We start from the raw sequence: 22,720 nt of genomic DNA, 5'->3' as shown, positions 1-22,720 counted from the left end.
TGCGAGAACGACGGATGGTCCGCACATCCGCTCCCAGATCCTTGAGCTGGGTTTCGCCTCTCATTTTCTTCAAGACTTCGGAGTACTTGGACCCCTCCGTCTTGAGTATGAGGGCGTCGCCCCTGCTTCGCGCCTTCTTTCCCATTTTTGGACGATCTGTCGCCTTCTCGTCGTTGCGCTTGCTGTTTTTTTGGCGCTTCCTTCCTCCCACGGTAACCCAAGGGTTTCCCGTAGCTGCCACTTCAGCAGACTTTTCGGCGGACTTGGAGGCCGTTGGTGTGCTATCTCGCGGGCTTAGCACAACCAACCGTTTCTTGCTGTTCTCGGGGGCTTCCCCCGGAGACTGCCTTGCTCTTTTTGCGGCTGACCCGGAGGCGCAAACCGCTGCAAACATGCAGGTGTCCGTTTGGACCGACTTCGTCGCCCTTCCGGTCACCTCCGTTGCATTCTTCTCTGCAGCCACCGCTCTTGCCTTGAGCTCGGCGTGCTCCTTCTTCGCAGCATTGACGGAGGACCGAAGCATGTAGAGAGCCTGCTTCAGGTACTTCGTCGTGTTGGTGCGACTTTTCGCAAACTCGATTATGGCATCGAGCTGCTCCGACAGCGCTACTACCTTCGGTAGCGTGTCTCGCTGTCTTCCGACCGCCTTTATCAACAGTGGACCAGCCACTGCGATGTCTTGCGTCGATCCGGTAGGCGTACTGCCTTTGCCGTCTTCGCAGGCGTCCTTTACTGCATCCATCTCCGTCTTTCTCGGCGGAGACCTCTGGATGCCTCCTCGTGCAAACGGGTTTTTCAACCCATCTGCGCCCATTTGTTGATTATTTTCAGTTGAATCCATTTTTGTTTAGTGGGTCCCCCTTCCAGCCGCTATCCTTATCCATACTGGAGTGGTCGCCTATCTGGTCCCATGGTAGTCTATGCCGAAGCAGTGAGGCCATGGCTAGGGGCGGCTGCCATAGCGCCTTATGAGCAACTATGACACCCCCGACCGGCGCAAGTCAGGAAAGGACATCTGATCCCACTCCTGCCCGGTTCCCACCGGACAATGAATTTGGAACGTACTGGAAGGCCTGCCAGGTTTTACGGGACGGAGACCCCTGCACCGGTTGTTGTCTCGCCGTTTCAAGCCGTTGTCACACGACCTTACTAAGGGAGCTCGGCGCAGGTGCCAGCCCAGAATCGTGGTACGAAAACGAAATCCGACTCTTATCATATGGCGTTGCGACCAGTTACCGTAATTGGGAACTTACTGGCATCAATCCCAATGGGCTATATATATATATATATATATATATATATATATATATATATATATATATATATATATATATATATATATATATATATATATATATATATATATATATATATATATATATATATATATATATATAATCTTGGAAGGCTTCTTCGAAGATACTTTGTGCAAAAATCACGCTTTAAGCTTAATTCCACGCGAAATTATTTCTCATCCTTATGCCTTGTTCAGACTACGCCGAATATCACCTGATATCGCCAGATTATATCGGATAGCACCTCGAGCGTTCACACTTCAGTGAGCTGATATAATTTGACATTTGCTTTGGTAGTTGAAAAGAGACACAAAAACAGGTTAAAACTAAAACAAGACAACAAGATTGAAATAATTGTTGGCGATATAGCGAGTTCATGCTGTGCCAGATATGACGTGTGGAAGGTGGAACGTCAAATGTGTACAGCCAAAGGGCTGTCACGCAACAGAGCGAGAAGAAGAAGAAGAAGACAACAAGAGCAATGGGATTAGGATAGAGATGTCAGTTAGTTGGCTCGCACCAACGCGAACTCTCATATGCAATTGTCAACATGTGCGGGATGAAAATAGCAAAAACAGAGTCTATGTTTAAGAGTCCCACAAAGATGAATCCAAAGGAACCAAATTAGTGTCAAACGAGGGTACCAATCGAGCAATGTAAATAAACAAGGTGATAATGTTAGGAGTGGATGAAAAGTGTTGTAATTGAGCGTAATAAAGAATATGTGTTTTTCCGAAGTTTTACTTACACATTTTAATCCAACATTAAACCTGTACACTGGTTCACTTAAATTTAACAAAACATCACCGGTGTAATCTTTCAAAACTGTGTACCTTGTGAAGAATTTCAAAAAATGATATTCGCTTATGCATGGTGAAAAACAGAACTGTATAGTTCTTGGCAACAAACGGCACAAAAACTGTGTTGCCGAAACGATAGATTTTCTCTTCGCGCGACTCTATATACCATAGACTCTGAGCAAAAATATTTCCTTCCTTTTTCCTCGCATGCAACGCGAATTGCGAAATTTGTAGGGTTGCGTCAAATGTCTGTTGGCCGTGTTGCCAACTGCTGGAAATGTGGTTATTATTGGTTTTCGAACATGATATCCGCGATAGCATGTAGCCGAGGTGATATCCGTTGACAGCTCGATTGTATGGGATATCAGGTAATATCGATGGTGATATGGCCTCGATAGCACGAATCGCCTGATATCAGGTGATATGTGGTGTAGTGTGAACGAGGTATTAAGTAAGTTTGCAAAAACAGCATGCTGTAGCAGTGTTGCTGGTAAAATTCAATGGTGAACCGTTCGTCAGACATTCAATCAGTTTGAGGTTAATAACTTTTTTTCAAGCATCGCAGTGCCTTACGATCTTCAGAAGAGTTTTTCCCAGGAAAATTTCCTTTAAACATCATGTATTGATATAATTTTAGAAGCAAACTGGACAGCTCTAGAGAATAAGTTTTGAAAAAGTGGATTTTCCCATATAAAATCGTATGGAAACTTTGAAAATAGGGCGCAAATATATAGTTTCACCGATCGATCTGAAAATTTACACAGTTATTGTAGGACCCATAAGGAACACGAAAAGTGCATGGGAGCTTACATTCATTTTTTGTCCCACCCTAATATACATATATAGTAGCTGACCCGGCAAACTTCGCCCTGCCTATTTTACTGTTCAATTTAATAATTTTAAACATTTCAAATTCATTGATTTCTTTCGATTTGTTTATATCGTTTGAAATGATTGGTTTTATCGGAATGACAACATCCTCGACTTTTGGATTTTGTGCATCACCTCTATTCCGGAAATATACTGGGTGCATTTCAGCTGTTTCCGTTGTTTTCCAGAAACTGAAAGAGGTCATCTTAGAATTCAAAATGATGCCCAGGGTAAATGCTTGGCTTCTCTACATCATTTTTTACATCATCATCTTTACGGACATATCCATATGTAGTAGTATTCGGTTATTTTCGGCTGTTTCCCAGAAGTTGCCATTCTACAATTCAAAATGGTGTCTGAGGTCAGTTTGTAGCTCCTTGCACCATTCTGGTTCCGGTAATACTCATATTGGGTGTTATTTGGTCACTTTAGGCTATTTTTCAGAAACCGTAAGTCGCCATCTTGTATTTCAAAATGGCATTTGGAAACAATTTCTGTCCTCTAAGCGTCATTCTGGTTAAATAAACACTCATACTGGATGGTATTTGGTCATTTTCAGCTGTTTTCCAGACACCGGAAGTCGCCATCTTACAATTCAAAATATTGTCAGAGGTCGATTTTTGGCTTCAGTGCGTTATAACAATAGGGGGTTCCAATTTAAAATATACCTGCTTTTTCTTACCACAGATAACAGGCATCAAAGATGACTCGAACAAGATACCTGACTCTTGCAGAATTCATCGGACATGATTGTCGCTGCGCGTGAGCAAAAGTCGAACTAATTTATACACTGTTAATATAATGTATACTTAACGACAAAATCAACTGACGACAAGGCCAAGACATGACTGCTGAAAGGTGAAACAATTTTTTCAGTATCCATGTGGACGACTGTACGGTGCTGCCATCCGAAAAATGATAATAATGTGTACGAATGTTTAGTTCTCAAACATGATACTGTCCGGAAGAATCAAGAATAATTGGCGCATTATTTAAAATTGATATTGAAATTCTTGATAACCGCTATGAGCACGTTCTACAGCCAAGTTTTCCACTCTTGCCGAGGTTAATAAAGCAAAAATCGGGTGCCCCGGTGAACCTGACCAGATGCACAATGGTGCTGAAACCTGGCTTGCGACATATCAAACTTTAAATGTTGGTAGAATGGGACCTGAAAATAAATATAACCCCTCAATATAAACTCCCACTCTGACAGTCAATGTTACACTTTTCTTTTGTACTTTGAAGTGCAAAAAATATGGCAATAGCATTAAGTGCAAAAAATGACAATATCATTAATCTGCATGTTATCTTAAGCGTCGAGCTGACCAAACTGCTACACCTTTTTCATATACAATCTTGAGCAGCTCAACAATCGATGACGGACTATACACGATAAATCGGTTTTGCTCGTAGTGACAATTTTATGAGAATTTAAGTCATCAGATGGCAGCACTAACCGTCGGAAATCGGTCGTATTCAAAATGTATGAAAAATATGGGAGTTAGGTATCTTGTTCTAGTTATCTTTGCAGACATTCAAGCTAGTTTTGCTTCATGTGTAAAAAGACGCAACGGTTTTTTAGCATGTCGCAATATGCAGTATGGTGGCCAGGGCTGCCAAGTATACAGATTTGTCTGTATTATACAGATTTTTGACCACGATACAGAAATGATACAGAATACAGAATCCATACAGAATGTTGATTTTTATTACAGCTTTGTACAGAATTTTAGCAATCGATTTTTTTTATTCTTGCTTATTTTCCGTCGATCTGATTCCGCCACTGGTGGAGGCGACTCCACCCAGGACCCTAACTTACGACCCGCTGTTCAACGGACCAGCGCCAACGGCTTTACTTCCTCATGCGATGGAATGCGTGATCCCAGAGTTTTTTCGCCTCAGAAAATCTCCCGGTGTCGGCTAGGACTAAACCTAGACCAGTTGGGTTGGTTGTGGGTGGATCACGCCATCCCACTACCATCGACACCTATGTCGGCGTTGGAATTCTAACCCAGGCGTCGAGGGTGGTTGTTCGAGTTCTGCTGGGCGTCTGGCATTTACTAAGCGGGAAATTCCTTTTGTTTGATTTCTTCTGGACATTCGACATTTGGCTTAACGGGAAAGCTTTGGAACAAAAATACCGGATTCTATTGCCTTTCTAGCAAAAAAAAAAAAAAAAACACGGTTATAGACCTGAGTTTTCTTTCAGGAATTTTACCCAACCTTTTTACGGTTTCAGGCGAAGTTTGAGGTTGGATGCCAAGCCCAGTTACCCCAAACCAGAGCACTTTTAGGCACACGAACAAAATACAGAAAAATACAGATTTTTTTACGGGTGCATACAGATTTTTCAAAATAAAATCTGGCAGCTCTTATGGTGGCGCTACACGGTAAGAGTCGAAAATCCATTAATGGGTACACGCCGCTTTATTTTAACTCTAATCTGATTAGGATCTACTCAGTTTGGTATTCTTATGCAAAATGTCAAAAAGTGAGTAATCGAGTACTGGACAATTGAGTAACATTAACCCAAATTTTCATAATTACCATGTTTACTCAGTTTTGAGTTATTATCCATGACGTTTACTCACCCCTGAGTATATGTATATGTCAAAAGATTTCAACAGCAATATTATCGGTTTCCGAAGAACGATTGGTGTCGTTTTTTATTCGTTGGCTAGCAGTAAGTATCTGATCTGTCATCGAATCAATAATTTCTTAATCAATTAATAATTTCAGCCCAACATCAGTATTGCAGAGGATTTGAAAACACCTAAAAGATCTCTTCAAAATGAACAACCGCATGTTGTATGTTCTACGATGCCGTTTAAAGCCGGTCTTTTATTCGTGATAACAAACGGAAACATTTGTATTGATGTACAGTGCTCAACAATCGATGCAATTTAAATTCTTCGCAGTATTAGGTGACGAATGATGACGGATTATCTGGCACAAAAGAGTAAGTCACAGTTCACGGGCAACTGTCAACCGGTAGGGTGCCGCATTCAATGAAGACACGGGAATGATTCAGTAAATTTTCTAATGTTTCGATGAAAAATAAATCTGTGTTTTTGATTGTTCTGAATTTATTTTATTTATTGAGTCAGATTTAAAAAGAACAGAAATCATTAAATTTCCGTATTTAGGCAAACTGGATAACTTGTACTCATTTTCGTTAATTTCTGGTTTGCATGAACAGAGTAGATTCTACTCAGTTTTTGACGTATGACGCCCTCACTCAGAAGTGAGTAACCGTAAAAGTACCCTAATTAGGGTACCTCCACTTTTTTCAAAAGTGGGTGATATCTAACTCACTTTAGAGTAACAAAAAATGAGCGTGTACTTTTTCAACCATTTCGCAAAAAAGTGAGCCAACCCATTTAGTGGGTAAACTCAATTTACCCATTAACGGGTAAACCGATTAAACGTCAAAAACTGGGTACAAAATCACTCATTTTGAGAAATGAATTTTCTCAAGGAAATGGGTGAAATTTTACCCATTAATAAATGAACGGAAACTTTGTGATTATCACTCAAAAAAATGAAAAGAAGTGAAAGTGAAATCAATTATTTTGAATTATTTGCAAAAATGAATCTTATTTACAAAAACAGGAGTATTTTATCTGCTATCATCAATTGTCAGAATCGCTATTCTCTGCAACAAAGCCAATACCAGACGGATAGTGAACATTCTAGACCTAATATAAAAAAAATCCCACATTGTAAAATTCAATACTTGATATAACATACTGTTTACCTTGCAACTTCTTAAACGACGCAGTATCGAATCTCTTTTAAAGTCCTTCCATGGCAATTGTTAACAAATAATAAACAAAACTGATCGTAGAAGTAACGCGTGCGAACAAATCGACAGAGCAAACTAAAACGATGCTTGAAGTATTTTTTCACCCATTAATGGGTAAACAAATGACCCATTTTTTTCTAAGAACATGTCTTTCTAATGCGTACAATTTTACCCATTTCACATTTTAAAATTTACCCATTACTTTGACAGCCGCATATGACAGAAAAAAAATGGGTACAACAATACCCATTAATGGGTTTTTGACTCTTACCGTGTAAGAACACTTAGTGGTCAATGATTCGATAAAATCGATAGTTTCCCAGCTCTTATCGATATTATTGCAATAAGAAGCGTTGCCGTTTTTGAATGTAGAAATTTTGAGCAGTCGTAATTTGTACAAAATCGACAATTTTGTTCAATCCCAGTTTATGTTAACGATTAATTTGTTTGTTTTAGTGTTGCTATTGTCGGAAAGTAGCAAGAACCAATATTTGTTTCAACCCTGTATGAGCGAAATGGTTGCATCATCGTTATTATCAGGCAACACTTTTTCGCCACTCGTTCTTCTACACACACTACAGAGAAAAACTCTTTCATTCCTTTTTCGACCGCGCCAGTGTAAAGTTGTTTAAATAAACGTTTAGTACTTTTTCAACACGTCTTAACCTCTAAAATATCGGAATTCCCACTGTATATTCCTACAGGTTATGGTTCCCAGTGAATGCCTATAAAATACCGGAAGTGCTTTTTCGGGAAAAGTGATTTACGGTTTAATATTGAACACGGTAGTACTATTATTCGGCGCGTGTGTGACTCGTGTAATTTTTTTATTTGGCTGACGAAACAAAATGGCTGATATTGCGAAATTCTCGTTCGCGAAGTTGAATAATGCTAACTGGCAATCGTGGAATTTCCGTATGCAAATGCTTTTAATTCGTGAAGATTTATGGTATACGGTAAAGGAAGAAAAGCCAGAAGATGCTGATAATTACTGGGATCGCGATAATCAGAAAACCATGGCAACAATTGGTTTGTGTCTGGAAGAGTCACAGTATAGTTTGATAAAGAAAAAGGAAAGTGCGAAGCAAGTGTGGAAAGCTTTGAAAGCTTTCCATGAGAAACCAAACATGTCGTTGCGTGTGTCGTTATTGAAACGGTTGTGCTCGATTTACCATTCGCGAGGTGGTGATATGAAAAAATACCTAACGGATCTTGATGATTTGTTCGAGCGTCTCGAGAATGTCGGTCAAAAGCTTGACGATCTTTTAAAGGTTGCAATGGTGTTGCGCAGTTTACCGGATACTTTTGATAGTTTGGTAATGGCACTCGAAAGCAGACCGGATGCAGGCATAACTCTTGATCTCGTGAAAACAAAGCTGCTTGATGCACATCAGTGGCATGTCGATCGGTCGGACGATAGATCAGGAAACGAAAAGGCGATGAAATCAAACGCGTGGCATGACGATAGAAAGGTGTGTTTCTTTTGTCGGAAGCCGGGACACATGAAGAAAAACTGCAGAAAGTTTATGGCTCTGCAAAATAATGGCGGTAGTAATAGTGGTAGTGATTATCGCGATTCTCGTAGTGTGCCACAAAAGGCAAAGCAAGCGCAAAAATCAAGCGAGCCTTTGTGTTTTATAGAAGGTCGTACTGTCAAAAACGCCTGGATTCTAGATAGGGGTGCGTCATGTCATATGACGAGTGACCGCGATTTTTTCACCATGTTTACGAGCGGCGTTGGTGCTGACGTCGTACTGGCTGATGGTAAGAAAACCAAAACAGCAGGTTCCGGTGAAGCAATGATTAAAGGTGTTGATTCTGACGGAAATTCGGTTGATATTCGTCTAACCGATGTGCTATACGTTCCGGGTTTGGATGGAGGCTTACTGTCGGGCGGTAAAATGACCAGTAAAGGATTTAATGTACAGTTTCTAGAAAATGGTTGCAATATCGTAAATAGTGCGGGAAATATTGTCGCGGTCGGAGACAGGTTCGGAAACCTGTATAAACTGAATAACGCGGAACAGGCCAGATCGGTTGGATTGTGTCACAGTGGAAATTGTCGTCATTTATGGCACCGGCGTTTCGGACACCGTAATGTAGATGCTGTGGAGAAAATGATCAAAGAAAATCTCGGTCGTGGTATGAAAATTTCCGAATGTGACAAACATGAAGTGTGTGAAGTATGCCTTGAAGGGAAGGTCACCCGTAAACCGTTTCCCAGTGTAGTGGACAGAAAGGCGAAATCTATCTTGGATTTAGTTCACACTGACTTATGCGGACCATTTAGTAATGTGACACCAGGTGGTAATCGATACTTTATGAGTCTTATCGATGACTTCAGCCGGTTCACTGTGATCTATCTGCTGAAGGAGAAATCAGATGCCAAGCAGAAGATTATCGACTATGTGCGGTTTTGCCAAAACTACTTTGGTAAGAAACCGAAGGTAATCAGGTCCGATGGAGGTGGTGAGTACATAAACAAAGATTTATCCAATTTTTAAATACAAGAAGGAATCTTAGCGCAATATACCACTGCACACTCACCCCAATCGAACGGAGTGGCCGAGCGGAAGAACCGCTCCCTGCAGGAGATGGCTTCCTGCATGCTAATTGATGCTGATATGGAGAAGAAATACTGGGGATAAGCCATTCGGACAGCAGCTTTTTTGCAAAATCGTCTACCTTCGAGAGCTATCGACGGTACACCGTATGAAAGGTGGTATGGGATGAAACCAATTTTGGACCATCTTAGAGTTTACGGAAGTGAGGCTTACGTTAGAATCCCAGATGTTAAACGTAGTAAGCTGGATCGCAAAAACTAAAATTCGTCGGATACGCAGAAGATCGTAAGGGATACCGTTTCTTAGATCAAAGAACGGATACCATTACCCTGAGCAGAGATGCCAGCTTCTTAGAGTGGAATAATGGATCATCACAAGTTGAATTGCCTTTAGAAAACAGACGTGATGATTCTCGGAAAGAAGCAAACAATCTGGATAAGCATGAAGAGGAATCAGGTGGTGAAGATTTTGTTGATGCAGAAGAGAATGAAATAGAACAGCATCCACTTCAGGAGGAGCATGAAACTGTTACGAATAAAAAGTTACCGGATCGTCAGACGAGGGGAAAAATTCCCTCTAAACTTTCAGATTACGTCGTCGGCAATGCCAATGGTAGGCTCACCGCAGGAGCCTGCGAAGTTTAGTGAAGCAATGGGGTTACCAGAAAGAGATATGTGGATTCGTGCCATGGATGATGAAATGAATTCACATGCTAAAAATGGGACGTGGGAGCTTACGCAACTGCCGCCTAACCGAAAAGTTATCGGAAGCCGATGGGTTTACAAAATCAAAGAAAACGAAGACGGTGATATAGTCAAATTCAAAGCGCGACTAGTACCTCAGGGCTACAATCAGAAGTATGGGATAGATTATGACCAGGTCTATGCCCCTGTCGTTAGTCATACAACACTAAGAACCTTATTAGCAGTGGCAGGCAAGAAAGGTTACATATTAAACCATTTTGATATCACAACTGCTTATTTGTATGGGCAACTAGAAGAGGAGGTTTTTATGAAGCAGCCTCTGGGATATGAAGTCCATGGGAAGGAAAATTATGTGTGCAAGTTGCGACGCAGTATTTATGGCTTGAAGCAATCAGCCCGTTGCTGGAATGAAAAGCTCGTGGAAGTCTTGGCGCAGCTAGGGTTCGTACGGAGTTCTGTTGACCAATGTTTGTTGATCAAAACCTTAGCTAGCAACAAAAAGCTGTATGCATTGGTGTACGTGGATGACATGCTCGTTGTTGCATCTGACGATGGCATGATAGAGGAGACATTCCGTGGATTACAACGATATTTCGAGGTTTCTAATTTGGGAAAGGCTAAATATTTTCTTGGATTGGAGATCAGGCAAGATAACGGATTTTATTCGATAAGCCTTAGAGGGTACATAGAGAAGTTGCTTTCAAAATATAACATGACTGATGCAAAGCCGAGCAAGACGCCAATGGACGTGGGATATATGCAGAAAACTGATAGTGTGCTGCTGGAAGATGCCGAAATGTATCGAAGCTTGATCGGAGCGCTTTTGTTTGTCGCAGTCAATGGTCGTCCAGATGTGGCTAACCCTGTCGGAATACTTGGGGGGAAAGTGAGTTCTACAACCGAAGCAGACTGGGTAGCAGCAAAACGCGTACTAAGGTATCTTAAGGCAACGTGCGACTGGAAGCTGGTTCTTGGTTCACCTGAAGCGAACTGCATTGGACTTGTCGCGTATTCAGATGCTGATTGGGCTGGAGACGTGGTAACCAGAAAATCCACTACGGGTGGTGTGTTTTTCTTCAACGGTGGTGCAATCAATTGGATCAGCCAGAAACAAAACTCAGTTAGTCTGTCTACAATGGAAGCGGAATATTTCGCATTGAGCGAAGTCTGCCAAAAGGTTTTATGGATCCGGCGGTTGTTGAAGGATTTGAATGAAGAGCAGGATGAACCAACTATAGTGTATAAAGACAATCAGAGCTGTCTTAGCTTTGTCAGTTCTGATCGTCCAAGCAAGCGTTCAAAACATATCGAGACTCGGCAGCATTTTGTAAAAAATTTATGCGATCGTCGTGGAGTGCGTCTCGAGTATTGTCCGTCGGATTTGATGATTGCTGATATTTTAACAAAGCCTCTTGGTACTATCAAACACCAGTAATTTTCGGAAATGTTGCTACTCAAGAAGTAGGGAAGTTGGAGCTTGAGGAGGAGTGTCGGAAAGTAGCAAGCACCAATATTTGTTTCAACCCTGTATGAGCGAAATGGTTGCATCATCGTTATTATCAGGCAACACTTTTTCGCCACTCGTTCTTCTACACACACTACAGAGAAAAACTCTTTCATTCCTTTTTCGACCGCGCCAGTGTAAAGTTGTTTAAATAAACGTTTAGTACTTTTTCAACACGTGTTTACCTCTAAAATATCGGAATTCCCACTGTATATTCCTACAGCTATGAAAAAAATACACAAATTTCACAAAAACAGTTTTGTATCGTTGCAAAAACAGCGACTCTACTATTTGTGAGAACTTTCATGCGTCTGGCAGCTTTGACTATAATCCAGCGCTGCCATCACTAAAGTGGTTCAAGTCGCAAGTTGCAGAGAGATGTCGTTAGCATTCCAAACGAGTGAGAATTTGAAATCTTACACACGATTTCTGGAGTTTTTTGTTCTAGCTTGGATATCTGTTATCTGTGTTTATACTAATCGATAACCGACCTTTCAGTAGACAATACGTAATTTGTCTTAGATCTCTACGAGTTTTCTTTGATTTTTAAATTGAAAAATAATATTTGTTTTAAATTTTCACCAACTGGCAAGTAGTGCGCAGAGTGACATTGCTGTTGTTGGCTTTTTGGGGAACGTTTACGTGTCATGACAGGGATGCCAGATGTGAAGACATGTCTTAATATTGAAAACATTTGAGCGCGTGTGAATAAGTGGAAGCCTTATAGTCGGTTGATTAACCTCACTCGATTTAATGTGTCACTGGAAGTTTTGTAAACTTTCAACGGGGACCGAGTTTACAGTTTTCCTATGTATAAAGACATTATTTGTGGAGTGTGAAGATATTTGAAAAATGACCTGGCCTCCCTGTGTCATGATTTCTTGACGGTAGGGTATGTCTTAAAACCACTAACAGTTGTTTAAATTCGAAATCGATTTTTTCAATAGTTTTGCTATTTAAATTAAGAAAAGTCAGAAGAATATGTATTTCTTTTGACATTTCTTATCAAAAGAAATAATAATATAAACACCCCTAGAACACCCTATTCCGGGAATACCCATATTGGGTGGTATTTGGTCATTTGTCGCTGTTTTTCAGAAACCGGAAGTCGCCATCTTGGATTTCAAAATGGTATTTGGAGACATGCCTGAACAAGCAAGGTGTCGAAACATTATGGACATGTTGCACCTAAAATCATTCACCTGCCAAATTTGGTTCCATTTAGTTGATTAGTTCTCGAGATGTGCAGAAATTTGTGTTCCATTTGTATAGGACGCCGCCCTTCCAGAGGGGGGGGAAGGGGTGTCAAACCATTATGGACATATTTTTCACCCCTTAAACATGAACCTGCCAAATTTGGTTCCATTTAGTTGGTTTGTTTGCAAGATGTGCAGAAATTTGTGTTTCATTTGTATGGAATAGGGAGGGGTGTCAAACTTATGTGTATATTTTTGTAACCCAAAAAAACATCCACATCCCAAATCCGGTTCAATTAGCTTGATTAGTTCTTGAGTTGTGCAGAAATGTATGTTTCATTTGTATGAAACCCCTCCTTTCCAGAGAAGGGAGGGGTCTCAAACCTTTATAAGAACCTTTCTTGGCCCCAAAAACCCCTACATACAAATTTTCACGTCGATCGGTTCGGTAGTTTCCGAGCCTATATGGATCAGACAGACAGACAGACAGACCGGACTGCATTTTTATAGGTATAGATACACTTAAAAATTATTGCTGGATCTCGGGAATTTTTGCTGAGAACGGCACCACTGAGTACTCGGTTCAAAAATAATGACAGCTGTCACATTTTTTCGTAAATCTCGGTTTTCCTAACTGAAATTTCAACACATAATATCCGTAATCTCGGCAGTGATAGCTCGGTAATATTTTAAACCGAAATTTCAGTTAGGTTGAAACGAGATTTACGAAAAAATGTGACAGCTGTCATTATTTTTTAAACCGAGCACTCAGTGGTGCCGTTCTCGGCAAAAATAACCGAGACCCGGCAATAAATTTTAAGTGTGTAGATATATATAAAGTTCAACAGTAATTCGCACGCTTAACAACCCAATTGGGTTGTTTAGCTATATCAGTTTTTTATGTCATCTGAGAGAGCTGCATTTTCTAAGCAAAACGTGATTTTCAAAAATTTTCTATCATTGTCATTAAATTTTTAAATCACGAATTAGAACTGCTCGAAATCTGCTCAAAATCGCTACAATGACAGTTCGCCCATATACCAACTGTCATTGTAGCGATTTGGAGCGAATTTTTATTTTTCATTTAAAAATCGAAGGACAATGATATTAAATTTTTAAAAATCACGTTTTGCTCAGAAAACTCCATTCTTTCACCTGATATATAAAAATCAGAAATCCGTGAGTAGCTAAACAACCCAATTGCTTGTCCTTCAGCTCGGCAAAATTCAGTGAATTTTTGCTGGTTTCCAGCAAAAATAAATGATTGTGTAGTTACTGCAGGTTTTTATTAAAGTCTTCTTATGTTTGCGGAGATTTTTGCAGACATCTGCCCGCGTAAGTGAAATTCTTCCGAGTCACGGATAGATAATTTTCTGATTTCAAGCAAATTATTCCGGTCTTTCGAGCAGTTGCAGACATTTTTCAAAAGCATCTGGCACCTCTGGTTCGATAACTGAACTTATCGATACTGAAAACCGGGATATTTGTATCGATATTCTTTTAAAAATACTATGAGATTAGGGCATCCTTAACAGTGCGCTTCAATACCCCGTTTGGCAGCGTTCTATCATCACTTCATACCGTACCGGTCGCTGCTAAACGCGCTAGAGAAATAGTAGCCGAGCCTCCGGGAAGCATCGCGCTCTCAAATTTGGCAGCCCGGTTACAGCGCTGCTAAAGGTTTATGCTGGATGAAACGTCAAACAGAGACGATAGCAACGACCGGTGTGAAAACGGGTGAGTGCGTAAAATAGCCGCGCTGTACACAGTCGCCACAACAACTTAAATAGTAGCGCACTGTTAAGGATGCCCTTAACTCAAAACAGAAACTGAATCCAAAAACTGCGCTTGAAGCAAAGGCCGCGCTGAGTTGCCAGATGTATGCTGTTTTTATTTGCATCAGCCTTCATTGTTAAAGTATCGGGAAAATCCTTGAAGAAATCACTGCTGGTGACATTAGAGACTAAAAAGGATTACTAATCACCAGAGGAAAATCTATCGGATCATATACTCACTTTGTTGTTTCTGTTTTGAGCATTATGATATTCATCTATATTAGATTAATCTGTAAACCTGGCACCCCTGACGCCGCCTTCAGTGTGCTGCCAGAATCGAAGTTTGTTTTGCTTTTGGAAATGGTTGTCAAAACAGGTAGATTTAATTTTGGCTGTTACTCACAGTGTGCTGGAGAAAATAAAATTGATTTGGCAACCAAGAAGGGCATTTGATCCAGCGATGCCAGATTGGAAGACATGTCTTCAAATGGAAGACATTTACTCTGCGGTGAGGACATCTTTGTTTGTGAAGACAAATGGAAGACATTCAAAAATATGTGATATGACCCGCATTTTCGCAGAGGTGGTGACTTTTTTTTTTGCTCGACAGATCACGATTAGCCGGTAACTTTTTCAGTCTTTAGTCGGTCCTAACGAGCCATCTCGGGTTGGAAGACATGTGAAGACAATTTTTATTGGAACCAGAAGACATTTGGAAAAATGACCAGGCATCCCTGATTTGGTCATCTAGCTGGCATCTCTATTAAGAGATTTGCCCAAAACTGAACGCGGTCTAATCCAAACACCGCGCTTGAATCAAAGGCCGTGCTGAGTTGCCAGGTTTATGCTGTTCTTATTTGCATTAACCTTCATTGTTAAAGAATCAGGAAAATCCTTGAAGAAATCACTGCTGCGGACAGTGGAGACTAAGAAGGATTACTAATCACCAGAGGAAAATCTATTGGATCATATACTCACTTCGTGGTTTTTGTTTTAAGCATTATGATATTCATCTATTTAGAGTAATCCGTAAACCTGGCACCCCTGACGTCGCCTTCAGTGTGCTGCCAGAATCGAAGTTTGTTTTGATTTTGGAAAGGGTTGCCAAGACAGGGAGCTTTAATTTTGGCTGTTGCTTACAGTGTCCCGAGGAAAATATAATCGATTCGGCAACCAAGAAGGGCATTTGGTTTCAGAGTTTCGGTTTATAGCGCGGCGAATAAGTTTCAGTGAAACTCCCAATATCTTATTTGCTTTGCTTCATCGCAGCTAACATCGCAGCGGATCCACGATTTGCGTGCACCACTGACAGATGCTATGTTATATATATACGTATGAAAAGTGGCGGTGCTATGCTATCTCGTTTACAAACACATCGATGGTTTTGTCGTTAACCTATCGTCCGCCCAACTCACAGAGCCGGAGTTGGAGTTGTTGAACAAGGGATTAAATTTTGCAATTTCTCCAGAGGAAAACCCCCCTATTGCTGATACTGTGAACAATATTGAGAGTGCCATCCAATACAACAGTTTCATTTCCAAATCAGCTATTCGTCATGATGTTGAACGTTGTATCTCGAAAGCAATACACACACGGGATAAGGATGAACAGCTGAGCTTCGATGCCTGGTGTGCGATACGCCAGCTAAAGGCCCGTGATGTGGTGTACTGTCGTACGGACAAAGGAAATGCAGTAGTGATCATGGATAAACAAGATTACGATGCTCGAGTTTTTAATATGATCAACACTGGCCCGTACGAAGAACACAAATTTAAAAATGGGAAACCCAGAGACCCGCTCAATGCTATGACGGAAGAAGCGAGTGCCGTTCGGCAGAAAGTTGCGCACCTGTTGGGAGAGGATAAACTGGAACGTAAGTTTCACGTTCCCAATCTAAAAATTGCAGCGCTGTACTGCCTCCCAAAAATACACAAAGTCCCATTAGCAATGCGTCCTATTTCGTCAAATATCGGTATACCGACGGAAAAGATGGCTGCCTGGGTGGTGGATGAGATGAAAAAATACCCCATAACCCATAGCATGAATGTGAAAAATTCTGTAGAGTTAGTGGATAGACTGAGAGACATAGAGCCGAAAAGGGGAGTCATTTGATGTAACTGCTCTGTTCCCCAGCGTACCAGTGAATAACGCATTGGATAGTCTGCGCAAACATCTAGAACGGAAACGTGTACCCCCCAATCACATCGAAGCATACCTCTTGATCACGAAAACCTGTATGAACTAGAACTATTTTTCATTTAGGGAAAGGTTTTTCAGGCAGACATTTGGGCTCAGTATGGGCAATAAATTGTCACCACTTTTGGCAGAAGCATTTATGAGCGACTTTGAAATGGGATTGCTCAAAGAAAAATATTTCCCGCGAGTTTGGAGGCGCTATGTCGACGACATCTTTTCAGTGGTAAAAGAACGATATCTTCCACAAACGCTAGACTTATTAAACTCCCGCCATAGTACAATTAGATTTACGGTAGAAAAAGAATCCGACGGAAAGCTACCATTCCTGGATCTTATAATTAACAGAGAAGAAAATAATAGACTAAAGTACGAAATATACAGAAAACCAACATCCACAGACAGATACATTACCTCACATTCCAACCATCACGGTGCTCAAAAACAAGCAGCCTTCCATTCAATGGCACACCGTCTCTTCAGGATACCGATGAAGAGCGAAAACTTTGTAGCAGAAAGGAATAAAATACATGAAGCTGCTGAACTGAATGGATACGAAAAAACCTTCGTTGACAAAATCCTCCGGAAACACGAAAGGAGAAAACACAGACAGAACTGCACAACACTACAGCCAGAGAAAGAAGAAAAGCGTTGGATCAGCCTCCCGTTTTATCCAAAATTGACAAATTCCATCCAATCCGTACTTCAAAAACATGGTTTCCATGCTGCATATAAAAGCAATAATAATTTAAAAGATGCTGGTTAATCTTAAAGACAAAGTGCCCCCGGAGGAAAAATCAGGCATATACAAAATCCCCTGCAAAAACTGCCCCGCTGTTTACATTGGCCAAACTCGGCGCAAACTTAAAGCTAGACTGCGAGAACATAAAACTGCAGTAGATAACGATCGAGTCAATGACTCAAGTGTGGCAGCACACACTACATCTCATAAACATTCTGTCGATTGGGAAAAGGCTAAACTGATAAAAAACGTACGAAAAACCTAACAATTAAATGCATGGGAATCCATGTACATCACTACCACTGACCACACACTAATGAATGAGGACGACCCCCCAATATCGTCCCCTCTCTTCCATCTAACGAAGCTGTAAACACAGTACAACGCTCTGCGTATCAAGATTGGGAACTACTACTACAAGTAACTAGTCGGACATCGTCAGGCTGATGGGCAAGATCGTAGCCCGAAACCGGTCGACGAAAAAGGTAAATTTACTCCTTTTTATGTTTTGTAAGAATAATAAGTGTTATGTCCTGTCTCGCGTCTAGCTTGGATGTCTGTTATCTGTGGTTAATTTATCTTGAACTTAATTAAAACTTATTTAAAATGCAAATATCCAATTCTGCTCAATTTTTAATTAATTTTGTCAATGTATTGATTTCATAAATGTTCAAATGGTTTTTCAGGTACAAACGTGAACAAAGCTATCACCGCAGAACAGACGTGCCATGGAATTTCTTTTCGTGGATCAAAATAACAGTCAATTCAAATAAGTTTCAGTTACGCGGAATATGGCCACTCACAGTGACGGTGTCAGGGTTGCCAATTACATTCTTGAATAAACTGGAATAATATTAAAAATAAAAATGAATCCTTCACGCAAAACTTGGATGGTGCGAAACCAGTACAAAATTGTGCGTTTTTAGCGTGCTGGGCATAACGCAATTAATGCTCTAGCGTTTTGCCTTCCCCCCAGTGTGTGTGTGTGTGTATATGGTGTGTGTATATATGTGCGTGTGTATGTGTGTGTGTATGTGTGTGTGTAACGCTCTCCCAATCTCACTCGATTTTCTCAGAGATGGCTGGACCGATTTCAATGAAATTAATTGAAAATGAAAGGTCTATTTGCCCCATAGGACCATATTGAATTTGATTGTAATCGGATTTCTAGTTTAGAGTTAATGTATCAAAAAGTGAAAATCACGAAACATCAATATCTCAGAAACTGCACAACCGATTTGAACAAAATTAATTTCAAATGAACGGGCTACCTAAAAAACAATTAATTTTTGAATTTCATTAAGATTGAACATGTGGTTCAAAAGTTATGGAAAGAAACGTGTTATTATTATTATTATTATTATTATTATTATTATTATTATTATTATTATTATAGTTATTATTATTATTATTATTATTATGATTATTTTAATTATTATTATTATTATTATTTTTATTATTATTATTATTATTATTATGATTATTATTATTATTATTATTATTATTATTATTATTATTATTATTATTATTATTATTATTATTATTATTATTATTATTATTATTATTATTATTATTATTATTATTATTATTATTATTATTATTATTATTATTATTATTATTATTATTATTATTATTATTATTATTATTATTATTATTATTATTATTATTATTATTATTATTATTATTATTATTATTATTATTATTATTATTATTATTATTATTATTATTATTATTATTATTATTATTATTATTATTATTATTATTATTATTATTATTATTATTATTATTATTATTATTATTATTATTATTATTATTATTATTATTATTATTATTATTATTATTATTATTATTATTATTATTATTATTATTATTATTATTATTATTATTATTATTATTATTATTATTATTATTATTATTATTATTATTATTATTATTATTATTATTATTATTATTATTATTATTATTATTATTATTATTATTATTATTATTATTATTATTATTATTATTATTATTATTATTATTATTATTATTATTATTATTATTATTATTATTATTATTATTATTATTATTATTATTATTATTATTATTATTATTATTATTATTATTATTATTATTATTATTATTATTATTATTATTATTATTATTATTATTATTATTATTATTATTATTATTATTATTATTATTATTATTATTATTATTATTATTATTATTATTATTATTATGATTATTATTATTATTATTATTATTATTATTATTATTATTATCATTATTATTATTATTTTTATTATTATTATTATTATTATTATTATTATTATTATTATTATTATTATTATTATTATTATTATTATTATTATTATTATTATTATTATTATTATTATTATTATTATTATTATTATTATTATTATTATTATTATTATTGTTATTATTATTATTATTATTATTATTATTATTATTATTATTATTATTATTATTATTATTATTATTAATATTATTATTATTATTATTATTATTATCATTATTATTATTATTATTATTATTATTATTATTATTATTATTATTATTATTATTATTATTATTATTATTATTATTATTATTATTATAATTATTATTATTATTATTATTATTATAATTATTATTATTATTATTATTATTATTATTATTATTATTATTATTATTATTATTATTATTATTATTATAATTATTATTATTTTAATTATTATTATTATTATTATTATTATAATTATTATTATTTTAATTATTATTATAATTATTATTATTATAATTATTATTATTATTATTATTATTATTATTATTATTATTATTATTATTATTATTATTATTATTATTATTATTATTATTATTATTATTATTATTATTATGATTATTATTATTATTATTATTATTATTATCATTATTATTATTATTATTATTATTATTATTATTATTATTATTATTATTATTATTATTATTATTATTATTATTATTATTATTATTATTATTATTATTATTATTATTAGGGGAAAGTGATCTAATGCGGACCTGTTCTGATTAAGAAAAACTAAAATAATTTGACATGAGATTAATTTTATTTTTTCAGATTCATGTCTTATTTTGGTTGCTGGTTGTTTCGGTGGCCTACCAACAGGCCTCTTAATCTTGCGTGGGCGGCCAACGGGCCTCTTGGCAGTGCCTTTACTTTGAGCAGGTCGGCCAACGGGCCTCTTAGCAATGGTTGGATACTTTGGTGGTCGGCCAACGGGCCTCTTAGCAATGGTTGGATACTTTGGTGGTCGGCCAACGGGCCTCTTAGCAATGGCTAGTGACTTTGGAGGTCGGCCAACAGGCCTTTTTAGTATAACGACTGGAGGCTTGCGGGGTCGGCCAACGGGCCTCTTATCCGCTGCAGCCTGTGATTTGCGGGGTCTTCCAGGTGGTCTCTTTATCACCACCATCGTTGGTCTTGGTGGTGCACTAACGAGGCGATGAAACTGCACAGTTGCTTTACGTGGTCGGCCTACTCGCCGTTGAGTGGGTCGGGCTACTCCCTTCGCTTGTATGTTTTGTTCCTTTGAAGAGAATGAATCATTTGGTGTCAAACAGAGCTTCGTGAGAAATAAAAACATACCATCAGAGCGATTTCAGCGGGGTCCGTCAGTATAGCAGCTCGTCCAGGTTTTCGTCCTCGTCTGCCTGTAGCACGCGGTGGTGCCCGCGGGATTGGTCTGATTCTGCAAAGAGTGTCCAGCAGTGATCCTGGTATTATTTCGTCAACCAAGGAAGGTCCTGTCACTGATGATGGAGCATAATCCAATGCAGTGAATACATCCGGGTTGAAGGGCCAAATACCTGATGCCCGGAACCCGGCCTTGATGTTTCGCTCCGTGGCACTCCGTTCGAGAGCGCTGTCGATGATAGCCGGAAGGTCAAAAATAGACATCGGCTTTCCGGGATGCCTGTATGTCCATTCGTCGCACAGCACATTCATTGCGTGCTTGAACGGCGAAAACACACTCACGTCCAAGGGTTGTAAGCGGTGAGAGCAATGGGGTGGTATTGTAAGTAGGTGAATGCCATTATCCCTGCAAAACTCGATTGCAGGTAGACTTCTGTGTGAACCGTGGTTGTCCACAATCAACAAAAGCGGGTTTTCTTTGGACACTCGCGTAAATGCTTTAAAGTGTCGGAGAACATCCAGATAAATATCTGCATTCATCCACCCTGTATTGCTCACCGCTCCAGCGCATCCCGTTGGACCACCATCCAGAAAGTGTGGATGGAAACGTTTTCGAGGAAAAACGAAAAATGGTGGCATTTTATTGCCAGTGGCGGAAACCGCAAGTACCATCGTAACCAACGGGCCCCGATCGGCCGAAGTTACTCGACCAACACGTTTGACTCCACGGCGACTAGCAACTCGTTGAGGTTTCTGAACTGTTGTCACTCCAGTCTCGTCCAGATTCCAGATGGAATTTGGTTCGAACGTTATATTCTCGGCTACTGTGCGTAGAAGATCGAAAAACTTGCCCACATTTGTGGGATTAAAAGCAGAGACTCTGGCTATGCTGGTCGCCTCGGGTGAACGCATCGACAGGTTCGGCCTTCGGTGCAGAAAGTTCCGAAACCAAACAGGGCCTGCCTTTGCGTTCGCGATCCAATTGTCGGGAACCGGAATCCCCAGCTGGTTCGCGAATTGTGGTGCAAGCACACGAATGTCTCTGGATGTTAGACCGAAGAACTTGTCCGAGCATAGCAAGCAATACTTCTCGAATGCCCGTTCTGGTTCCTCGGGGAACAACGGTGGTCTTCCGCGCTTACAAATTTGCACATCCTCCATCGATATCGTAGGATGTAGCGGGTCCGCTTGCACCATCAGGCCAGCGTTTAACCGCTTGTGGCGAAGCAAGGTGGTACGGGGTATACCATACTCTCCAGCAGCTGCCCGTAACGACTTGCCAAACTTAATGGCAATAATCGCCAACTTGATCGCCTGCTCCCGTTCACCACGTTTCACTGCCGCGTTACTCATATCGAACAGTTTGTATATCCAATCGAATCAAAAGCAAAAGCAAAAAACGTAATCGTATCACAAGTATAAAAATTGTACTGAAACGGTTCTTGCCATGAGCTCGCATTTATACTCAGCCGATCTATCCAGCAGCTGAACAATGTCTTTTGTTGTTTATCAGTAATGAAAGGTGTCTTTTATTCTCTATTACTGACGAAAGATGTCTTTTGTTTTCTATTACTGACGAAAGATGTCTTTTGTTTT

At 38.5% G+C, this 22,720-nt stretch overlaps 1 protein-coding gene and 1 long non-coding RNA gene across 3 annotated transcripts; one reads left to right on the top strand and one right to left on the bottom strand.

Annotated features, from left to right (window-relative positions):
* The first annotated feature begins 1,414 nt into the window (after window positions 1-1,414).
* LOC129727037 (uncharacterized) lies at window positions 1,415-5,984 on the top strand. 2 transcript variants are annotated; one of them, XR_008728476.1, is made up of 4 exons: window positions 1,415-5,358; window positions 5,420-5,459; window positions 5,529-5,651; window positions 5,708-5,984. It is a non-coding gene; the product is annotated as an uncharacterized LOC129727037 (long non-coding RNA). The 2 variants fall into 2 exon arrangements; XR_008728473.1 differs by having other exon boundaries at window positions 5,420-5,651.
* A 14,860-nt stretch (window positions 5,985-20,844) lies between these two features.
* LOC129717117 (uncharacterized) lies at window positions 20,845-22,477 on the bottom strand. Its single transcript, XM_055666960.1, has 2 exons — window positions 21,077-22,477; window positions 20,845-20,922 (listed from the first exon to the last, which is right to left on the bottom strand). Exons 1-2 carry the CDS (start codon window positions 22,475-22,477, stop codon window positions 20,845-20,847), a joined length of 1,479 nt encoding a protein of 492 aa, XP_055522935.1.
* Window positions 22,478-22,720: the final 243 nt, after the last annotated feature.

The sequence above is a fragment of the Wyeomyia smithii genome, chromosome 1, assembly GCF_029784165.1.
Source record: "Wyeomyia smithii strain HCP4-BCI-WySm-NY-G18 chromosome 1, ASM2978416v1, whole genome shotgun sequence".
Taxonomy (NCBI): domain Eukaryota; kingdom Metazoa; phylum Arthropoda; class Insecta; order Diptera; family Culicidae; genus Wyeomyia; species Wyeomyia smithii.
This window is presented reverse-complemented; position numbering and strand designations above follow the sequence as displayed.

Bases quoted from the DNA above. Each gene is read 5' to 3' on its own strand.
- LOC129717117 (XM_055666960.1), bottom strand. From the start codon at position 22,477: ATGAGTAACGCGGCAGTGAAACGTGGTGAACGGGAGCAGGCGATCAAG. The intron at 20,923-21,076 runs GTATGTTTTTAT...TCGCCTCGTTAG, and splicing joins CCGCTGAAATCGCTCTGATG to TGCACCACCAAGACCAACGA.